The sequence below is a fragment of the Corvus cornix genome, chromosome 2 (genome assembly GCF_000738735.6).
Source record: "Corvus cornix cornix isolate S_Up_H32 chromosome 2, ASM73873v5, whole genome shotgun sequence".
Taxonomy (NCBI): Eukaryota; Metazoa; Chordata; class Aves; order Passeriformes; family Corvidae; genus Corvus; species Corvus cornix.
In genome coordinates, this window is record NC_046333.1 from 58,472,006 (window position 1) to 58,493,889 (window position 21,884).

At 43.9% G+C, this 21,884-nt stretch overlaps 1 protein-coding gene across 1 annotated transcript in view; it reads right to left on the minus strand.

Annotated features, from left to right (window-relative positions):
- The window catches only part of FAM171A1 (family with sequence similarity 171 member A1), an 89,314-nt gene extending 70,572 nt beyond the window's left edge, over positions 1 to 18,742 (minus strand). Inside the window, exon 1 of the mRNA XM_039548759.1 lies at positions 18,430 to 18,742. Coding sequence (XP_039404693.1) covers positions 18,430 to 18,523 — 94 coding nt within the window. The 5' untranslated portion in view covers positions 18,524 to 18,742. The remainder of the gene's footprint in view (positions 1 to 18,429) is intronic.
- Between the last annotated feature and the right edge of the window lie 3,142 nt (positions 18,743 to 21,884).

Sequence of the window (21,884 nt, forward strand, 5' to 3'; positions counted from 1 at the left end):
CTACAAAGAGAGTTGTGGGCACGTCCTGCACACCGCCTGTAATTTCTGCAGTATTACATCCACAGATCGAAGGGCAGAAGGGCCACTTGGTATGATCCACAATATAATACCAAGGAATTTCACCTAGTCCCCACTTCTGCTCTATATACAAGCACCAACTGCAACCATGCAGACCAACATACTCATTCTCAAAACAACACGCAGTCATTCTGCACACCAGAAAGGAGAAATGGACAGCCTTCCTTTACTTTTAGCTTGCAAATATTTGCTTTCCATGTTCAGCAGGTAACAATTATCCTGCTCCAGGCTGAAAGCAAAGCAGACAAGGTAGACTTATGAGACCAAAGCAGCAGAGAAAAAAAGTTAAAAAATAAAAAAAAAAATCAGCAATCCAAGAATCAAATACAGGCCATTGCTGGTGCCTATAACAGCTCTCAGAAAGTCAAATAAACACAGATGACTAGCAAGGAAATCTGAAGTTTATGTAATACACAAAATCTCGAGACTATTAGTGAAAGTTCTAAGTGTTCTAAAGTCTGCAAATGGCCCCCGAGGAAATAATTCTAAAATAAATAATAAAAAAATGAAGTCACAAATTGCATTTATTCTGGCATAAGACCTGTATATTTCTGGGAATTAAATATCTGTCTTTCTATTAAAAACATCCATGTTTGTTCATGCTGGGTTTAAAACATGACCAGAAGACATTTGCTAGATTAATACCCTTGCTATCATGTTTTAACTCTTTAAAAGAATCACACTATAAAAAGTCAGCATCTGATTCTCATCAGTTGACAATAAGATTCATTCTTTTTATTAAAAAAATATTAACTTTATTTCTCACTCAAAATATAAAGAAAGAAAGTAAGGAGTTAAAGCTGTTTGGCTGCTGTTACTTTAAACTCCTTTGGGTTTTACAATTTGCAGAGCATGTCAGTTCCTCCACCCTGGAACTTTTTGAAAACACCCAAGCAGAGGAATGTCACAGCACCATCATCTGCTATCAGTACAACAGTCAGAGATATGATACAGCAGAGGACCTCCTCCTCCAAATCTGTCACTTGTAATAAATTATGGCATAGCCAGGAGCTGGTTGAGACCAGACAGACAGAGAAATCAAAATTAAGAGAATATGTAGAATGAGACATGACCTATATAGAAGTGACGGGTAAGGCTGATGAGAGCAGTATGATTTCTTAGAGGAAGAAGATATGCAGAGAGCAGGAACGAGGACAGAGCCAATGACTACTCAGTGAAAAGGGCAAACAAGAGCATGTTATTAAAAAGCAGCAGTTTGAATCAGTATTCAAGCACACAACACACTGGTTTCTTGCTAAAGGTGCTCAGAAAGTAAAGACCAACATATAGCACTAGAACTCAGCCACAGTGAATTTAGATCAGAGACAAAGTCTGCAATACAAGACCTTCTGGGCAAGGGTCACACAGCAATCAGACACTGTCTTTGAACAGAATACCTAGAACAGAAGGTTTTGCACAAGAAAAATAAATGCTTACAATTCTTCAAACAAATACCCTTTTTCCATAAGCTCATCTTTTTCACACCCATTGAGAAAGGCTATTCCATCATACAAACATCCCATCACTACATCAAGCCCCTATATCTGGGCAATACAAACCCTCTCTCAAAGCAGAGAAACCCAATGTAAATTGAATAAAGAAGTTAACGTTTAAAGAAAGATAAAATGCTACCCTGTCATTTCATAGCCTTGCACTAAGTTTACTTCCTCTATTAGTATCTACTTCCGTTAAGTCCAAGCTGTCAACAAGACTAATAAACAGAAAACTACCCTCCAGCTCATACTCAGGACTGCAAGACAGCAGCTCTGAAGCACTCCCCAGCATGCCAGCCTTTGGCAAATAAGGGTGGACACCTTCTTCACCTACCAGTTTAGAACAAGCAGCCATAACCACTAAGACACCAGTAAGTACCTTTCATGTTTTCTATTTTGTTTACCTCTTTCAACTATTTGCATTTTCAGATAAACTTTTTTCCTGTTTCTACATTACTTGCTTTTCTCTGTTGCACACCGTACAGCATTGGAAGTGGCCACAAAGCAGAACTTCTACTATTTAGCTCCCTGGCAATGGAAAACATTAGAAGCCACAACATCTTGACAGATTACAGCCCAGCAGAACTCCAGTCACAAGCTGGAGCCCTCATGCACTACTGCTATCTCCGGATATCTAACAGCCAAGCAAGAAGTTACAACGGTGGTAAGCAGTGCAAGCCCAGCATCTGCAGGTATTGAGAGCAAAACAATGAGACATTTGTTCCAAGCTCACGCAGGAAGGCAAAAACAACTGCACAGCAGCCACCATTCTTCTGAACAGGAGCCAACAAGATGAATGTTTTTCATTTTCCCCAATGAGTTCACAAAATGTTCATAAGAATCATCCTTTTAATTATTGCAGAGATCCATACAATCTCGATGCTTTATCCAAAGAGCAGCAGCAGTGGGGCGTAGATGAGGGTGAAGAACAGGAGCACAGCCTGCTCATTGCTGTACATTCAGCCATACCAGCCCACGCTGAAGAAGCTGCAGTTTAGGATCCTCAGTTGACAGAAAGCCAGCACAACAGACCTTCTAAGTCTGGAAGCAACATGTCAAGAACACAAAGGACTGGCCAACGCGACAGCAGCTGGCAGCCATGAGATACTGCCACAGCTGTCAAGCTGATGAAGCTTTCCTCAAGTATGAACAACAAGGAAATGCAGTGCTCACTACAGCCTCATCTCTGCACATCCCTCTGTGGTAGTGAAGGCCAGCAAAATGCCTCATTCCACCTACACATTGAGCATCTCTCTCCAAGAACTACTGAGCAACCAAATCCTTCTCAGTCTCTTCTGATGGGGATTAAGAATCTTGGAAAGGAACAAGACACATGGATTAGAGTCCTTCAGAAGCTATAATGCAGCTGTATTTCAAGCAACTGGAATGACAAATTGAAACACTGCCAAGTTGTCAGGGACTTACAGTTACTAGCAGGGACCCAACTAACTCCTTTATGAGATGCAGATGAGGCACTTAAGGACACGATTTAGTGATGGACTTTGCCTGGTTTAGTGACGGACTGTTGTACCAGATGATCTTAAAGGTCTTTTCCAATCTAAATAATTCTATGGTTCTCTGAGTAAACACCCAGGTAACAGAACTTCTGCAATGCACAGTTGGAAACACACGTGAGAGGCAAGTTCATGTGAATGCATAAAATGTCTCCAGAATCGACACAAGGATGTGTCTGGACAGCCTCCAGAAGAAAGAATCAGGAAATAGCTAAGCAACTCTTAGCAAAACTCCCTGATGAACTATCCAGCTTCTTCATACTTTGGCCTCAGCATGCTGCTTACTCTAAGACAACCACAGCAGCACACTGAGGAAGACATATGTTCATCTCCTCTGAAAGTCAAGGTCATCATGACTACATGAAGAAATTACTGGCCACTCCACCAAGGTGATTAACTACACCCGAACTGCCGGCAATTGAAGTTGTGTTGTCAAAAATTACAAGTATGGCAGAAGATTCAACTACCAGACATATTCTGAAGGGATGGCTTGGAGCATTTACAAGCCATTTAAAAAAAAAAAAAAATCCATGTACAAGACACACCATGTTACCTAAATATGCATCCTTTTTTTTTGTTGTTTTATATTCCTGATACAGAAAAATTGACAGCATATCCGTTCCAAACAAGCCTATAGGAACAGTTAGAACCCAAGGACCTACTATTACTACAAAAGAGAAAAATTTACCAGTACTGATTTTCACTAATGTCATTTACAGATTAAGACATCCGATTCAGCATCTGGTCAATTTTTAGGGTATCTTAACTGCTCCACTTATCTTAATAGAGATAAAAATATAAACAGTAGATTAGCTCTCCATTTTAATGCTAAGTGTATTTGTGTGTCTAGAAAGGATAATTTTTAATAGTATCAAAGGCACTATCACAGCCTAAATTGTCTTCAGCTACTAGAATGAGAGAAAAAATCCGAAGTGCTATAGTTTTACATAAAAGATCTAAAAGTCTAATATTAAAATCCACTTTTTCTGATAAAGTTGTAAATTTTTAAGAACTCCCAATAATAGTATGAGATACTATGAAAACTGCAGGGGAAAAAACCAACCAGAAGCCAGCAATGTTTAATTAGAGGTCCCAGATTGTTTAAAAATCCTGAACAAGGAAGTACACATACTCATACACTCAATTAGTTCACATGCTTTCTATCTGCTAGCAAGGGTTTTTTGCAAATCTACTGCCATGAACAAGAAAGAACAAACACATCTGTATGCATCTGCAAGCCAAAGCTGCTTTGAACAAAGCCAGTGAGCAGAAAAGACAACACAACTTCTGGTGTTATTGAAATATCCACAGCAATCCAGGACAAAACTGATGCTAAGTATCCTGGAGAATACATTAATTTCACAGAATAATGACCATTTACAAAGGGCAATCACTGTAAGTTGTTCAAAGTACAGAATATCATGCCATGAACACATAACTGAAAATGGTGGAAAATGCATTACAGTTTTACTACTGTGAGGTAAGCTTTGATTCATTCCATATGGCCTTGCAAGACAAGCATGTGTGCACATCTGCACATGTGTGCATGAATGCTGAGGTCTCCAACCAACTGCAGCCATCCCAGATTCTTAGCTGAAATAAGAAGACAGGATTCCAACAAACAAATACATAGTTTTTCAAGAGTCACTAGGAGAAACTAATCCTACCAACTCACAATTTTTGTCTCAAAAACCTGGTAATTAAGACAAACTGAGACAAACTAAGGTGTGAAAGATAACTAGGAATTATATCGATACTAATTATTATGCTCATATTTGTTTTCCTCTTCACAAGTCTTAAAAAGCTCCCCTAACAAAATCAATCACACTAGTATGTGAATAATTCATGACAAGGAAAGGGATCAATGGACTTACAGTTAAGTTCTTTTATTTTTCCCTATTCTTTTTAAGGTGGTATAAAGCACATAGTTTTTTATTTCGCCCTCAGGCAAAGTCCAGTGAATACACAGCTACCTCATAAAAATCACAGGTCATCAGTTTGGGTTTTCAGTAACAAAAATGTTAAACCAAATACTACGCTATAAGCATGGAGAACATTGACGAATGCAACTGGTTATCAGCACAATTCCTGAAATCAACATTTATCAGTGTTGTCTCATTCTCCAAATTAAAATAATTGCTTTCTATGGTATTTTCTGTGTTTTAACTACAGACAAGTACCAACTTTTAAAAAGAACCTTGAATTTGAGGGTTTAATCCTCCTGCTGCTTCAGAGTATGAAATGAGATTCTGATGTTACCCACAACATCAAGTTTTGTGAGTATGTTTGAAATACAAATTTGTTTACAAGACTATGTTTTAAAATGTAGGTTACCTTCTGCCAAAATGAAATAAAGTTAAAAATTAAGCTCGACTCAGTAGGAAAGGGAAGGTGAGGAAAAGTGCAAGAAGAAAAGGAAGAAGGATCTTAGCACTCATAGCTGGAATCCATTCAAACTTCAATTTCTATATAGGAACGTTAACATGCCTTCCTATCACCTTTATGATTTTTCTTTTTGCCTCCCTTTTTTTAATCTTCTTACTTTCTTCACATATATATATTCACAAACAAAGCTTGCCATTCATTTCGGGGACAAGTTGCTGTGTACATAAAAAAAACCCCCTCAGATCTGAACATCAGTGTAGCAGGTGGGGGCTTCTCTGCCTTCCCAGGAGGCTGAAAGCAAACCCAGACTGCTGACACACCACTGTGCTGCCCACTGCCAGGCCACTTTCTGGCTTCACCCTTTACCTTTCATGCAGGTCTGACAAAGAAAAGCATGAAACTGCAAGAAGAGGGGGAATAAATCTGAACACTACTTCACAAGGGTCCAAGTGTGTAGCGGGTTGAGTTCGAAACCGGGCAGAAACACCAACTGAATGTAGTGGCTTTGGTTCAAAATATTCATTACTTACTTATTTTCCTTCTGTGAGATAAGAATTAGGAGAAAAGCAAAGCAGGCACAAACCTTAAACAGTTGCAGTACAATGAAAGAGTTTTATTACTAATAGAATTAAAAGTAAAGACAAAATAACAAAACAAAATTAAAGCAAATCCCCCCCCGCCCCTCCAGCAGTTCTCTCCTTTTACCCAGCTCACACAAGGGATAACAGAACATGGGATGTTAGTCAGTGTTCCAGTTCTTGAAAAGTCTCTCTCTTATGCTTAAGGAAAAAAGGGTTTTCCTTCAGTTGCACGTGGTTCCCAAACTGCCACTAACAGCAGATCCGCCCGGAAACAAACAATCTGCTGTGTGTAGAACATCTCTCCCATGAAAAATCTCACAGTTCCTTCACACTACAAAACATGGGCCATCACATGGGGTTATTCATCTTTTTAAGGATAAGTTATTTTGGCCTGCACACAAAGGCTTTTCTTCGCCACAAGTCTCTAACAGCCTCTTACTACTTCTATATAGCCTGGCATAGGCATTCTTCACAATCTTCACAGGCACACGAAGATACTCCATCCCCTCATGTTCTTCAAATGGATTAAAGAGACAAACAGTTTGTGGTATTACAGTTTCTTACCACGGCATGCAAGAAGGTTTCTTTTAAGCTGCGCGCCAGAATCGCGGCACCGCCCTCTTTTCTCCCGCTGCCATGCTCAGCTCCGTCCCACGGGACTCACTTCTCTTTCTCTCTGACTCTGAAGCCGCCATGTTGAAGGGTGTTCTTGTTCAGGCTTTACGGTGGGGAAAGCCTCGCTCCCTCTGTGCTGCTGGCTGTGTGGTGTCCTCTTCAGTTCAGCACGGAGTGTGCTGGCTGCAGACAGGAGGCTCTGCCGGCTCCCGTTGACTCCGCCAGCTCCGCATGGAGAGGAGAGGGACCCGCCTGTCCCCAGAAGCCGCGCTGGATGGGTTTAGCTGTGGCAGTCCATGGCTGGTTTTAGCTGCCTGCGGCTCTGGGACAGTCCCCCCAGTGACCCAGGGTCCGGGCCGCAGCATTGGGAAAGGGGGAAAGGGGTAGCGGCCCCAGCCCGGCCCGGCGGGGCCGGGAGGCTCGGAGCCCCCCCCCCACCTCCCAGCAGGCGAGCTCTGACAAAAGGGGAAGTCCCGCCTTTCTGTGCGGTTTAAATATGTAAATTGTGAGAAGCGTAATTGGTCTTAAAGACTGTCCATCAACTCAGGGTCAACCCAATACAAAGTAGAAACTTCATTACTAAGTATCACTTAATTCATTAAAAAGTTCCCAAACCACTGAAGTAAAAACGGCATGAATTAAGAACAAACTCTTGTGTGGGCTTGATTTACTTTCCAGCCCTGACCTACACAGTGTATCATCATGGTCACTGCACTTTCTCTTTACTCCTGACCTTATTTCATGCACAACAGACATACCTTCCTCATCCTGTGACTAGAGAACAAGCAACGAGCCTTTCTTCTCCAAGGAAGGTACTCTCCTTTATTAATTTGAACTTTTATTACTTTTTTTATACACTCAAGAAGCTGTAAGAATAACTTAAAAGATTAAGCTCATCCAGAGAAAGTGCTGTTCCTTTTGGCAAATATACCCATCGCATTCAAAGCCTTTGGGCTGTTAGAAGGTCTTCTGAATTATACCATTTATTTCTGGCCAGCCCTATATGTACCAAGGCTCTGTCAGGATGGACTATTTTCGAGTATATCCTTACCAACTGTTATCCTGTACAGCAGCAGACAGAATGGCATGAAGTAACAGTGAGGCCATGAGACTTTCTGTCCCATGTCAGCATCATGGTAAGGAAACAGTGCTGTACATTTCTTTTACCTCCCATTCAATATATTCCTTCTTGGAAATGTTAACATCACCACAGGCACAGGCACACAAAGTGCCTGAGAGAGCTTGGCCATAAGAATTTAAGTTTTAGTATTTTTCCCCAAGCAATTAGGCTAGGGGTAAGGGAAGATGACACTTGATCACTCCAAGCAGCTAACTGATGCAAGACTTGATCCTAGAATAAATCAGATATTAAAAAGCATCTTTGTTTATGTGCAATCATGTATGGTAAGCAAAGATTCTCTACTGCTCTGAAGGAACCTACGGGTCTATCACTTATTTATGAGTCTGACCTTGAGAACTCATATACATTTTTTAAAATTTGTTTTTTCACCACAGAAAAATGGAAGTACACTTTAAAGCATGCATTAACTTGCACACGGGAATAAACATTACCTTTCTAGAAGCCCACCACAAAAAGTGCTCTACTCTGTTTACCTAGTCCCTCACCCCTCAAAACTCAAGGCTATTTTTCTGTGCCTAGAAAGTCAGCTTGTGACATGACACTACTTTGACCTCCTTTTTAACTACATCTGCTGAGAGGGCTCACTCAGCTCTTTAAGCAGCAATAGTAAACCACGCCTTAAAAAACCCCAAACAAATGAAACACACCCCCCTCCCCCCTCAGTTCACTGAAAGATTACATACAGGTAAAATTACTAACTAAAACAACATCTTCACCAAGACTCTGAACATAGCTAAAGAATGGCAAGTAGTTTTTGCTGAGCTAAAGCCTCACAGGGCACGTAAGTATTCCTATCTGACCTGACCTGAAGAAGGAAGGCCTTATCAAATGTCTGGAAAAACTAATGGTTTTCAACAAGACCTTTAGTATGTCAGATAGTATGTCAGACCTTTAGTATGTTAGATTCTCTTCCTTCAACGACTGATTTTTAAAGTACTTTTACTAATTTAATATTCCAAAGCCCACTGCAGTTATAACTCAGTAGCTTACAGCAATAAGCAAACTCGTCCCATTTTAAGTTCTAGCTCCTACTGCTTCAGGCTGCTTGAAGCAACTGTATATTTAATTTTCATGTAACATGCTAACAACAATATTTTCACTGACTAAGTCTAATGCCATAGCTCCCTCTAAAAAGTTTCAACTATCAGTATACTAAAGAATGAAGTAAAAATTCCTTTGTTCTTATAGGATAGTTAACTTTCTAAGAAAATAAATGTCTTCAAATTAAGGTTTTTGTAGTAGGGAAAATATAATTGTCCCCACACACAGGTACACCACAAAACAACAAAAATACAGCTCTCATTTCAAAATCTGTGTTCCTGGGTCCTGTAAATCACACATCATGAACCTAGAGACTGGCCCAAGCTTAAGTTATTTCCCAGGACTCCAAATGCTGAAATAAGCTGTGAATATTGCAAGGATATTCTGGGTACTAGCAGTAAAGCTAAAAGAGCAAGTATATCGCTGTGCTTCACTGTGTCTGTCAATGTTATTACCCCAAGAAGCCTTTTTAACTACTGCAATATTTGTCCAGGTCAGCATGCTACTCAGCAGGTTTCAGAACTTGCCAGGAGCAGCACAACACAGAGGGAAGTAAAGAAAGCTCCCATCTTGAGCTGATGACTCCCATTCTGCAAACAGAATGCAAAGCCTGGACAAGTTTATCCCCTCCTGCCCAGCGGTGTGCCTCCTGCCCTCATCCACCTCACCCCCTGCAAACCATCAGTCCTGTCTCCAGAGCTCCTGGATCCATTTACTGCCCTAGCAATGCTTGCCCAACTCAAACAGAAACAAGAGAAGGCCATGAACACTCCCTAGCACACCTTCCTGCCTGTCATCAGCAAACACAAACCAAGCCTTTCAAGATACAGAGGGCCAGCACTGGGACAGAAGGAGGAAGCACAGGATAAAGAGTGAAAAGTTCTTATCTCTCAGCAGACACTCTAATCTTGGAGACATCAATGCAGAAGTGCAGTAGCTAAGGAAAGTACAGCAATTAACTGAAGGAAGGTGGGAATCACTCTAGCTGACAGATCAGAGAGGAGCAACCAGACACTACCAGGCATAGCTAACCATGTCAAATCCTATGTTAATGACTTGCTGGCAAAGTTACTCTACCAGAAGGCGGTGGTAAGTGCCAGTACTGCCCCCATGTTTCTTTAGCATTCAAATGAACTGAAATATATAATTTCCTCTCAAGCCATTTAGAACATTCAGAGAACAGACGACTCAGGTACTAACTCACCTGTTGCCCTACAACTGGGAGAAACACTCCTGAGGACTACATGTCACAGTACACTTGAGTTGAAACTGTGGATGAAAGTCTGTTTAAACTTCCACGCAGGGTACAAACCAGAAATCCTAGGCAGGGACAAAGAACTGTTCTGACAGAGACAGTTGCAGATGAAAGCGCCTCAAATCATCTGCCAGCACCCAGGCCCAGGTCTGCCAGTATTAACTGTATAATGCAGTTTTTTGTCTACTGTAAGCAAATAGGTTTTTCAAAAAATTCTTTATGCTTTTACTTTGAGTGATGGGGTGGTATCATATTTCCAGACAAGAGCAGTTTCCTTTAAGTAGTAACTTTTAAAACAGTTACCTTTCTAAATGCTGTGCCTTACGTCTTGTGCTTTACTTCTACAAAAAAATGCAATCCTGCATCAACTGGCACGGCTGCCATGAAGTCCTTGTTTTCGATTACCAGCTCCTCCCAGCCCTTTCTGCTGCACCAGCCATAGCATTTGTGTAATTTCTGATGAATCCAGTCAGGGAAACTATCCAGGTGAAGACTGAGTTGATGCATACAAGAGTTTTCAGTTGGATAACTTCCTTGATCTGGTTTACCACATTGCTACACAAATGCCAGTATGAGAAAACAGACAAAGATGAGAGTACCGATGCAGTTTAATCCAGAATAAATCAACCCTTGGGAATACAAAGCTAATTAAAGACATGGCAAAACATATAGGCAAGTCCAAACAACTCTACAAGCCTCCTTACTTGTTCCTAAACCTTTCTTTTTGTTTATTTACTCTTGGGAGTGAAACACTTAGACTCATAAGCATAATGCTACAAAGACAAATGGTTTAGAAATGTAAATAGACAATAACTCTTGTTTGAGTCTTGAAAAGCACATAACCCAGCCAGGTAATCCAAGTGTGTGTTCCTTTACATAGTTTATTACACTGTATATATTCAGTAGCTCAAGGCCAAGCCAGAGGGCAACACTGAGGGAGGCAACACTGAGGGAGGATTTATCTGATTAAATGGGAATACAAATGGTGCTGTGTAGGCTGCCATGCTTGTCAGTGGAGATTCACACAGCACGATTCATCGGACCAAACGTCCTTACTCCAGGTGACAGGAATGATACTCAGCTCCATTAGCTGAGAAGATTAGATCCTCTTGTCTGTAAAAGGACCGTGGGTGACTCACTACAATGCAGACACTTGAAGACTGCAGACACCCAAGTCAGATGAGATGTCTCCTACCTGGATGCAAACTGCATATCCCTCACATGAGGAGTATTTGACATGTAGACTGACATATGAGATGTTTGGATCTTAACCTTTCACCTTGCATAACTTTTCACAGTATGGTGAAGAGCAAGAGGGCTGGACAGAACCGCTGATACAATAATTTCCTCACAGCAGCAGTACAAATGCAGCTTTTAATTTATTTGGTGCTGTTTTCTTAACAAGTCTCACAAAATCACTTGAGAAATGCTGCTGTGTATACCTTTGCTTATAAAGGATGAAAGACAGTATATTTCAGTAATGACAATCACAAAGGTGGGATGAAACAAGAGGAAGCACCCAATATCACTATCACTTCTGTTAATCACTGCAGGAAGAAGAAAGGGCTCTGTTTTCTTTAACAAAGCCGGACTACTTTATGCCTCTACCTCTTAGTTACCTCAGCACTTATGGACCGTCAAGGTGAGCTCCCCTTTACTGTTAAACCCTCTCATTGTATTATACCTACCACATAGTACAGCAGCTCACAGCACTCGTGCAGCTACAACTAAACTGGAAGCATTATGCACCTCATTGGATTCAGCTGCTTTGTTGTTCTCAAGTTGAAAGGATGCTGCTACTTCCTTCCCCTTGGCTTCCCCTCCATGCTCCATTTCCTCTCTGCTAACTTCAGTTGCCACTGTGTCTCTCAAAGCCTGGTTCCCACAGGGCAGAGAGGCTGAGGTTGGCCCCTACAAGTCACTCCAGCTCCAGCAAGGCCTGTGTGGTGTCCTCTATACTGCTATGTGTCTTGCCTGTCCATCTGAAAAGCACCCGTTACAGCGGCACTTTGCCATGGTGCAGGTTCCCACTCACAGCAGCAGGAAAGCTTCACCTGCCAATGCATGAGGTGTACAGATAATGAACAAAGGCAGGAATTCAATCCCTAGAGTACCTCCACAGAATGGCACAGGCAGTGACAGCTCACAGAACTGCAAGAGCTAAGAGTAGGAACAAGTAAAAGATAGCTTCAGTGTTGGATTTCCAGGGACTCTTGTGCCCTGCCTGCATAAACTGATTCTACTCAAAATTTACTTTTATATCAACAGTAGCTCTGTTTAAATACACCCAATCCCCCAAGCAGCTAGTCATGACCCACCAAAAACAGGGAGTCAAATTTAGAGAGTATACTGTACATAAATGAATTTTTCCTTCAGTTTTTCTCAAGATCTGTTGCTCTTCAAGCTAGCAAGAGTGGCACGGGTATATCTGAATCAGAACATCACCATTTTACAGAAATGAAAATGTTGCTCTATGTTGAAACAAACTTAAAAATATTCAAGGGCTCAGATGTGCCATTATGTCAACTATGATTCTGTCTTACTATTTTAAAGTGGAAGGTTCAATGCACTTAGAAAAAGCAACAAGAAATTATAATATGTTCACATTCTTACGGTTCTGTATTTAAAAATACATACATATTTTCCAGTTTCTAATAAAACTAAAGATGGTATTTGTAAAAAGCATGTGTATAATGCTTATTACCCATGCACAGCAAGCCAGATATTACATTAACTGAAAGCTTAATGTAAACCAGCTTTCAGGATAACGTTTCTGGAATTTCTGAAGAAAAAAAAAAAGCACTCAGTTCTCTTTGGCACTTGCTAAAACAAAATGTTTTAGTGTATATTATTAACATGTATTATATTAGTATTATTAAACTGATTTTTCCTAGTAAGTACAACCATTTACACAGGCTTCTTGCCTCCCTTATTTGTGCTCCCTAGTATGAATATGGTAAAACCATCAGGACCTGTGGGAGAAGCAGAATACCAACAGCACAGTTCTCTCAGAAGCTGCTTTTCTTTGTAAGTAAAGGCAGAACAGATATATATATATATATATATATATATATACTGCAGCAAAGGAAAATTGATCCTACAAAAAATGCAGCTTGCATAAAGTAATGAGAGTATAAGCCAACAGAAATACTAAAAGTGCATACTTTGATTTCAAGTTGCAGGTATTTTTGGGAGATTACTTAGTTCACCTTTGGCTGACTGGAAGAACCTCCCTAAATTATAAGCTCAAGGTTCACAACAACTGTATTGATCCAGTGTACTAGAATTTGAGATGTGGAATAGAAGCATCACTCCCAACAACACTGCTATTCAACAGCCAGATTTCAAGCAGAGCTGTTAAGAAATACCACTGAAGCTGAACCTCCAACCTGCCAGGTACAGCACATTCCTATAATGATATGACCTATGCATTGTGTTTCCTTGGCAGGCATTTTCTTCTTGGTTTTCCTCCTGCACCAAGACTGGCTTTGCCCACAGCAGACAAGAGTAAAAAACTAATCTGAAGTTTGTACTAACAAGAAGCAGAGTGACATTTCCATTCCTCCATCTCCCAAAACCACTGGAGATTTCTTACATTTTCAAAAAATCTAAATGCACAATTCTTCTTCCTCCCCAGCACACAAATACATATAGCAAAGCTTCTGTTAACCACTACAATTAAAATTGTAAAACTGCATTTCATTGCTACCAGAAACTACTACTACCAGAAACCATTCACTTAAAGGTTGACACAGCCATCCCTAAAAGGTTCATGAACCCAGTCTCAAGCAGGAGAAGGCATCAGTGTGGTGCTTCAAAAAAAAGACAAAAATGAGGAGAGAGGAGAAACACATGGCAATTAATACTATCTCAAGATACGAGTGGGCAAAAAAACCACAAGACCCAAGTGGGACAGCAGGGAAAGCCAACATATGAATTTGTCACTTCACAAGTGCATACATGCGCTATTGAAGGTAAGTTGAACCACTTAGTGCAAGGTATTAGATGCCAAAACAGTGAACACAAATGCTTAGGAGAAAAAGACTGCAGTTTTAAACCCTCAGATCACCTAGGTAACTTGTTCATCTGACTGAGAGAAATCAGTTACTAGGCATTTGCAGGCATTAGTAGTTCAAGACAAACATGAAAAAACCCTACCAAAACCTAGTGCTTACCTGGATCTGATTATTGATAAAATCAACAAATACCTCATCTTCATTAACATTTTACAACACTGTAGTACTCAGTAAACAACTGGCTCCTCCACTAAAATAAAGCAACATTTTTTGTACTGCTTTAGAGCAATTTAGCTTCTATTCTGAGGAGTCCATTTGTGGTCTCAATGAAATAAACCTTTGGATTTGACCGTCATTAGTAATTTGCAGCTGAATGAGAAGAGGCAGTATGGCAGTGCAAGAGGAAAGAGAGAAAAGACTATTAAAGACTATTTCTGCATAATCTAAACTTTATCATCACTGTTAAAACCGCAAGCTTGGAATGACTAGTTTAAAAACAACACCACAAAAAACAAACCCAGAAATGGAAGGTCTTCTCAGAGCTGTTACTGTGCTGTCCACAAAAGCAGACTTTGCAGAATGTCCATCTGAAATGGTTGTGAAGTTAGTTTCCACAAAGTAATGGAATGGCTGCTCGCAGACAATTCCAAACAGCAGCACTCAAGCATCAACCTCCATGCACACAGAGGGGAAAAAACACTGCAGATTCTGACTAAGCAGCAATATCTGAATTTTTATTCACCATCATTCTCGAAAATAATTACCTAATCTCATTCTGGGATTGTGAAAGTGGGATTTCCTGTGCATATTCGTCTACTAACAGGCTAGTATTTGAATTGGGTGCTATTTATTACTCAACTGTTACTTTATTATTCATAACTTCTTAATTTTGAACAACTAATAAAATAGGAAGACCAACTGAAATACAAGTTAAAAACAATACACACCGCAGCAGACAAATATAATACCAGATTTCGGCACTACAACAGAATATTCTAGGATTTCTCTTAAAATACTTCCCTAGCAGCTACAAATGAATGATCCTCATCTTCTACTGAGAAGCAAAGTTTACAGGCAATGAAGAAATTTAATCCCTTCCCAAATTACACTGATTATGCTTACACTCCCCCTGGGTTCATGTTACCTCTTCATATAACTCTTACATTCCTATTTGCCAAGGGTCTGTTAGGTTTTACCTATTCATGTCAAAAACATGCACCGCGTATTTTGTGTACTCACCAAACAAATCACCAATGCCAATAGGAATTCAGCTTAAGGGTTAGTTTGGGGGCTTTTTTGTTTGTTTCAAAATTTTCACACATTCATTTCAGCATTAAAACAAATTTAAGTTCTGGAATACCTGTTAGAACAATTTAAAAACCCAAACAAAAACCCCACAAAACTGCAATTTAGTCCTCATCTGAAATACTTGTCAGGTTTTACATACTTGAGAGAGGTTAGAGAGGTAAAGGTTCCAAGGTGAACCTTCATGGACATCTAACAGCCTCACTGCTGGGGGTCTAAGCACCAACACTGTCAAAAGTGAACGACTCATCTGTGAGAACTTTACCTTATTAAAGAAAACAAGTTGCTGAAACTTAGAGGATACCTCTGTGACCTTCAGAGGCCCCAAGAGATCTGCATAGAAAATTCATTCAATTTTCTAAACACGGTGCTAAGTGCAGAGCTTAATTACCAGTATTTTCATATGCACAAATTACGTAATCAGTCTGGCCGAGGAGAATTCGAAGCTGGGACTGTCTGAACATACGTCTGAGAACAATAAAGCAGAGAAATACTTGATGCAAAGCATCCCTCCTCATCCCTTCCTTAATTAGAACACTGACTACAAATCCCACCTTCAAAAAGCTCAAAATCCAAGACCTATTTATTTGGTTTGTTAACACAGACATGGAACATCTTAACCAAGTCTCATCCGATCTGTCCCACCATGAGGAGGGTTCTCCACCCTAGCCTCATGTAACCTGTCCAACAACGAATACTGCAGCTGAAGCAATTATTCCCTAAAGGCATGCTCTGGCTTTCTAACCTCTATCTTTATTTCAAGCCCTTGGTTTTTAACTAGCTTATTCCCAGCCACAATGGGAAAGACAGTCATCTGCAAACATCCCTGAACTTTGGCAATGGCTCTTTACTGGGACCTACAACTATGACCATGGTACTAAAAGGGGAAGAGGGAAAAACAGCTAGTTTAGGTTTTACAACCGTTTGGCACTTACTGTGCTGTGTGTATACAAACTGGGAATGTACCTGATACAAAAACTCTTTTCCCCAGAAAAGCATCACACCTGATGTTCAGGAACTTATTCAAGGCTAAGGTGGCATCACAAAACTTTCAAAAAAAGATTCACAGTAAGTAGCTGATAACTAGGAAGCAGAATACACTTTGATATGAGATCAGCTCTACGTACCCCCTTTTACCAATGCACACAGCCGAAGAGTAAAGACTGGGCTTGTAACCAGGCTTTGGAAAATGAAAACTATGAAAACTCAAATGTTAGATAGAATATAGAAATTAGACATTTCTATTTTGATAAAAATGTTCTCTACTCACTGACACAGCTGCTATTATCCAAATAATCAGCCATCAGTCTCGATGTGGATGTAGCAGCTACTGAGACAAGCCTTTCCATGCCATCTGAATTAAGCTTGACAATAGAAGACAAGATCAACAGGGCAGTTGAAAGGCACTAATTTTGCCAACCTCACCACTTTGATCACATACATGAAGGAGTTTTTCCATATGATACAAAAATAACAGTAGATTTTTATATTACCTTGGTATCCAAAATGCCAGCTTCATGGGCCAAACACAGCTCTGGTTTTCTGGCATGCTTATCAATAAACTCAGTATATCCTAAGTTTAGTGGCCTTTGAGTTATAGTTAGTGGTTCTTATTTCAGAACTGCTACTGTTTTACCCTTTAAAAAAGGCAAAATCTGGTATTACATGTGATGTCAGATAGGCAGGTTTTCCTACAAGACACCTTTGCCTTTTGACTACTCTGTGTGCGAACACATGCCCACCCAGATTCTACTTGGTGTACTTAAATACAACCATGAAAGAAACAGTCCAAAAAGGTTACTTTTAACATTTTACTTCTTGCGGCAGGCATTGCTTACTGATTGTTACAACAATCAGAACAGCTTTGAGAAAACAGGACATAAGCATACCCTTCACGTGGCGCACGTCCACCCCACCGCAGCGGGAAGAATGCTGCCAGCCCGATGCCATGAAGGCCCAGCCGGTGTATGATCGCTCATCCCAGATGACACATTTAGCCATTTGACAATACATCCCACAAGGCCAATACTGACCACAGGGGAGGATGCATTTCCTTCTAACACGTCTTGTACCCCTGTTTACACAAGTTTTCTGCATCCTGACATACCCGTTGTCCCGGAGGCGCGATGCCGCCGCAGGATCCCTGTCGCAGCCTGACGGATGGGTTGCCCTCCTGCCACCAAACGCAAGGCCGAGGGCGAGCGGGGCACGGCAGCGTCTCCCCCTCCTCGCCGAGTTTTCACACGGGGAACGGCTGGAGGCCAGGTGCACCTCGCCGGCCGAGGGGCTGCCACACCACGGCACAGGTGAGGATCGGGGCTGCGCAGCCCAGGGCAGGACCCGCAGCCCGGCACAGGAGCATCAGGAGCTGCTCCAGGTGCCCCCGAGGCGCTCGGGCACTGGCTCGCTGCGGCTTCTGCGCCCGCCCGGGCGAGGGCGACCCTGTCCTGCCAGGGAGCGTCTCTGCCCGCCTGCCCAGGGGCAGCGGTGACAGACCCCGCCCGGCCGGCGGGAGCCACCGCGCCGAACAAAAGGCCCGACGGAGGCCCGGAAACGTCCCGGGGCCGCGGCTCAGCCGCGCCGTCAGCCCGGGGGGCGAACCCCAGCCCGGCGGACCCGTACGGCCTGCGGCCGCCGGTGCCCCCCACCCGCCTCTCACCGCCGCGTCGGGCCCTGCAGCGGGCACGGTGAGGAGAGGGGAAACCGGGGGGAAAAGGACGCAATGCAACAGCTCCGGCGGCACCGAGGGACGGAGGGAGGAACGGAGGGGGCAGCACAATGAGGCCAGCGCAGCCCCTGCCCCTGCCAGTAACAAAAGCTCCCCAGCCGCGGGGCTGCCTTCGCTTCTCCGGGCTGCGGGGTCCGCGGCGGCCGGCGGGAGCCGGGAGAGGTCTCACATCACCGCCCCGCTTCCCCGCTGTACCCTCGTCCCGGCCCCCCGCACAATGCAGCCTCCGCCGCCCCCGCACAAAGCGGGCCAGTCCCGCCGCCCATCCCGCACCGACCTTGAGCCGCCTCGGGCGCCCCTAAGGTTTTGGTCACCGCCTTCCACACGTTGCAGCCCAGCAGGCAGAGGAGAAGCGCCGCCGACCTGCTCATTTCCACCCGCCGCCGCCAGCCGCCGCCAGGGAGAGAATCGCCGCCGGAGCCGCTGCCCGGAGGAGGAGGAGAAAGAGCCGCATCAGGGGCTGGCCCGCTCCGCGCCTCCCTCCATGTTGCCGTGTGCTGCCCCTCCTGCTTTCTCCGCCTGCTGCATTGTCGTCCCGCCGCTGCGCCCCGGCTCCGCGTCCCGCACTGTCCCCCCGGGCGGGCGGCGGGGCGGGGGGGGGGGGAGAAGGAGGGGGAGGCGGGAGCGCTCCGCGGCCCCGCCGCCTGTCCGCCCGGGTTTATTCTTTAATTCCGCCCCGTTTATCCCCCCGCTCTCCCCCCGGGAGCAGCCCGGGCTCTCCGCCCGCCCCTTAACCCTTGGTGGCACCCCCTGCCCTGCCTCGCAGCGCCCCCTGCCGCCCGCACCCCGCCCTGCCCCGCCGCGGGGGCTCCCCGGCAGCGCCGGGTCCTGCCCCCGGGGCGGCCGCGCGTTCCCGCAGGCAGCCCGGGCCGGCCCCGCGCCCGCCGCCGCCGCGCTCACCTGCCGCGCTCACCTGCCGCGGGGGCCGGGTCCCGCCCGGCCGCGCCCGCCGCCGGCTCTCCCTCCCCGAACGGCTGCAAAATGGCCTCCCCAGCCGTGCCGGCCCTGCTCGCCTCCCACCGCAGCCAGCGGGAGGGACGAGGGGGAAGGCGGGCGCGGTGACCTGCTCTCCGCACGGCTGGGACGTGTCGGGTCGCAGGGTTCCCCGCGGCCCCGCTGCCACGCGTGACCTCCGGCCGGGGCCCCTGCCGCTGCTGGAGTATTTAAAACGAAATAAAAGCTAAAACGAACCAACCAACCACAAAGCAACAGCAAATGCACCCATCTACTGGTTTTAATAGAAAATAGTTTTTAAAAATGCTATAGCAAACTGCACAGGAACGGTGAACTCTGGGTTGGAAATCGTGGCAATGAGGGCTGAGACTGGGCACGGTACCTCCGGCCCCGTGCGGAGCATGGCAAGGGTAGCACTGGGGACATTCTGCCGAGGGTAGGGTGCTCTCCCTGGGGGCTTTCTCACTGGGGTGGTTTGCATCTTCCCTAAGAGCATCTCTCGGCTTGCTTTCCTTCAGGCCAGCGGAGGCAGAACACAAGGGCACAGACGTCAACTCCTCCCTTCCCGGTCTCTGCTGAGCATTACGCGTCCTGAGGGAGGGAGAACAGGCGCTCCTCATGTTTCCTCCAGCACGGAGATTGCTGCTCCAGACAGCTATTATGGCAAGTCTTTACACAGCTGTGCAAAGCAAAGCCTCTGCCCCACTGCCTCGCGGATTTCCCACGATCTGCTCCCAAACGCTGCCAGTGTGCCAGTTGGCCTGTAAGACTGAAGTTTGTATACCTACAAATTTAATCTCTCACTGAGGTGTCTTAAAGCTTCAGGATTAATTAGTAATATCTATTTTTAAGTAAAATCTTCCAATAATAATGCGATGTGTTATAGATTGATTTTTAGAAAGCAGTACAGTTGTTTATTTTGTCATTTCAGTATTTGACCAGAGTAGCTACATCACAAGCTACAGGTTGTTTCTTTTATAAATTCTATGAAATTCTGGTACCCCAGAAGTGTTAAAACTGATTTTACAGATCATTTTTAGAGACACTCCAATTGATTACAATGTATTTCACTTTGACAGATACAACCACGCTTGCAACATCAGTGGATAACTAAGGCTGGAAAGAAATGAGATACTGCACAGAGAAATCACAGAATCATTAAATGGTTTGAGCTGGAAGGGACCTTAAAGATCATCTAGTTTCAATTCCTCTGCATAAGCAGACACTTTCCACTAGACCAGGTTGCTTAAAGTCCCATCCAATCTGGCCTTGAACACTTCCAGGGATGGGGCATCTACAACTCCCCTGGGCCACCAGTTCCAGTGTGTCCCACCATGCTCACAGTAAAGAATATCCTCCTGCTATCTCATCTAAACCTGCCCTCTTTCAGTTTAAAGCCATTCTCCCTTCTCTTATCACTACATGCCCTTGTAAAAACTCTTTCTCCATCTCTCTCTTGCAGCTCCCTTTAGGTGCTATAAGGCTTCCCCAGAGCCTTCTCCTCTCCAGCTGAACAACCACAACTCTCTCAGCCTGTCTTTATAGGAGAGGTGTTCCAGCCTGTGATCATCCTCATACCCCTCTTCTGGACTCCTTATTTTGGGGCCCCAGGCTGTTCACAGTACTCCGGGCAGGGCCTCATGAGAGCAGAGAGTAGAATCACCTTCTTCACTCAACCTGCTGGTCACTTCTTGTGATGCAGCCCAAGGTACAACTGGACCTCTGAGCTGCAGGTTTTGAAAGTACAGTGTGTATAGTACCACATGCTCCCTGCATTCTTCTTTATTTCAGCACAGATATCCTTACAGACTATGCTGGGCACACAGGGCTTGTCTCTTACCTGAATAAGCTAAATTTGTCTATATAATTACATGGTAGCACTCTCATAAATGCTGCTATTCATGTAATGAAACTGAGCTATTCCTCCAAATAGCTTCTCTTGAAATGATCTTTTCTCTGTTGCTTCAGTGAGCACTGAAATATGCAACACTGACATACTGGTAATGCCATTGATTCCTGGATGAAAACTCCCTGTGACACAAGGGATAGTTGACATATTATAGCTCAGTTCAAATCCTCTTCAAACTTAAGCAAATATCAGTTATATCCCAGTCACATTTCCATGCCTTGTTTGCTGACACCCATTGGCTAGACACCCTTAAGGAAAAAAAGTAGACAATTCACTGCAGCCTGAGTAAACACCACAGGAGCAGTGTCAATAAATAACATAAAAAAAAAAATCGAAGTCAGGCTGTAGTGAGAGCTCAGTTGCAATTTAGGTCATACATGAGCCAGCAGAATGCTCTTGGAGCAAAGAAGGTGAATGGTACCCCAGGCTTCATTATTCAAAGCATTGCTAGCAGATCAAGAGAGGTGATCCCTCTCGTCTACTCAGCACTGGTGAGGCCACACCTGGATTGCTGTGTCCAGTTCTGCCCTCCTTGGTACAGGAGAGACACGGACACACTGGGGACCATCCACCAAAGGGTAATGAAGATGATAAAGGGACTGGAGCATCTCCCCTTTGAGGAAAGGCTGAGAGAGCTGAAAGTGGCCAGCCTGGAGAAGAAAAGGCTCAGAGGGAATCTGATCAATGTATATAAATACCTAAAGGGAGGGTGCAAAGAGGACGGAGCCAGGCTTTTGTCAGTTGTGCCTAGTGACAGGACCAGAGGGAATGGGCACAAACAGAAATAGAGGAGGTTCTCTCTGATCATCAGGAAACACTTTTATTTTGAGAGTGACTGAGCACTGACCCAGGCTGCCCAGAGAGGTTGT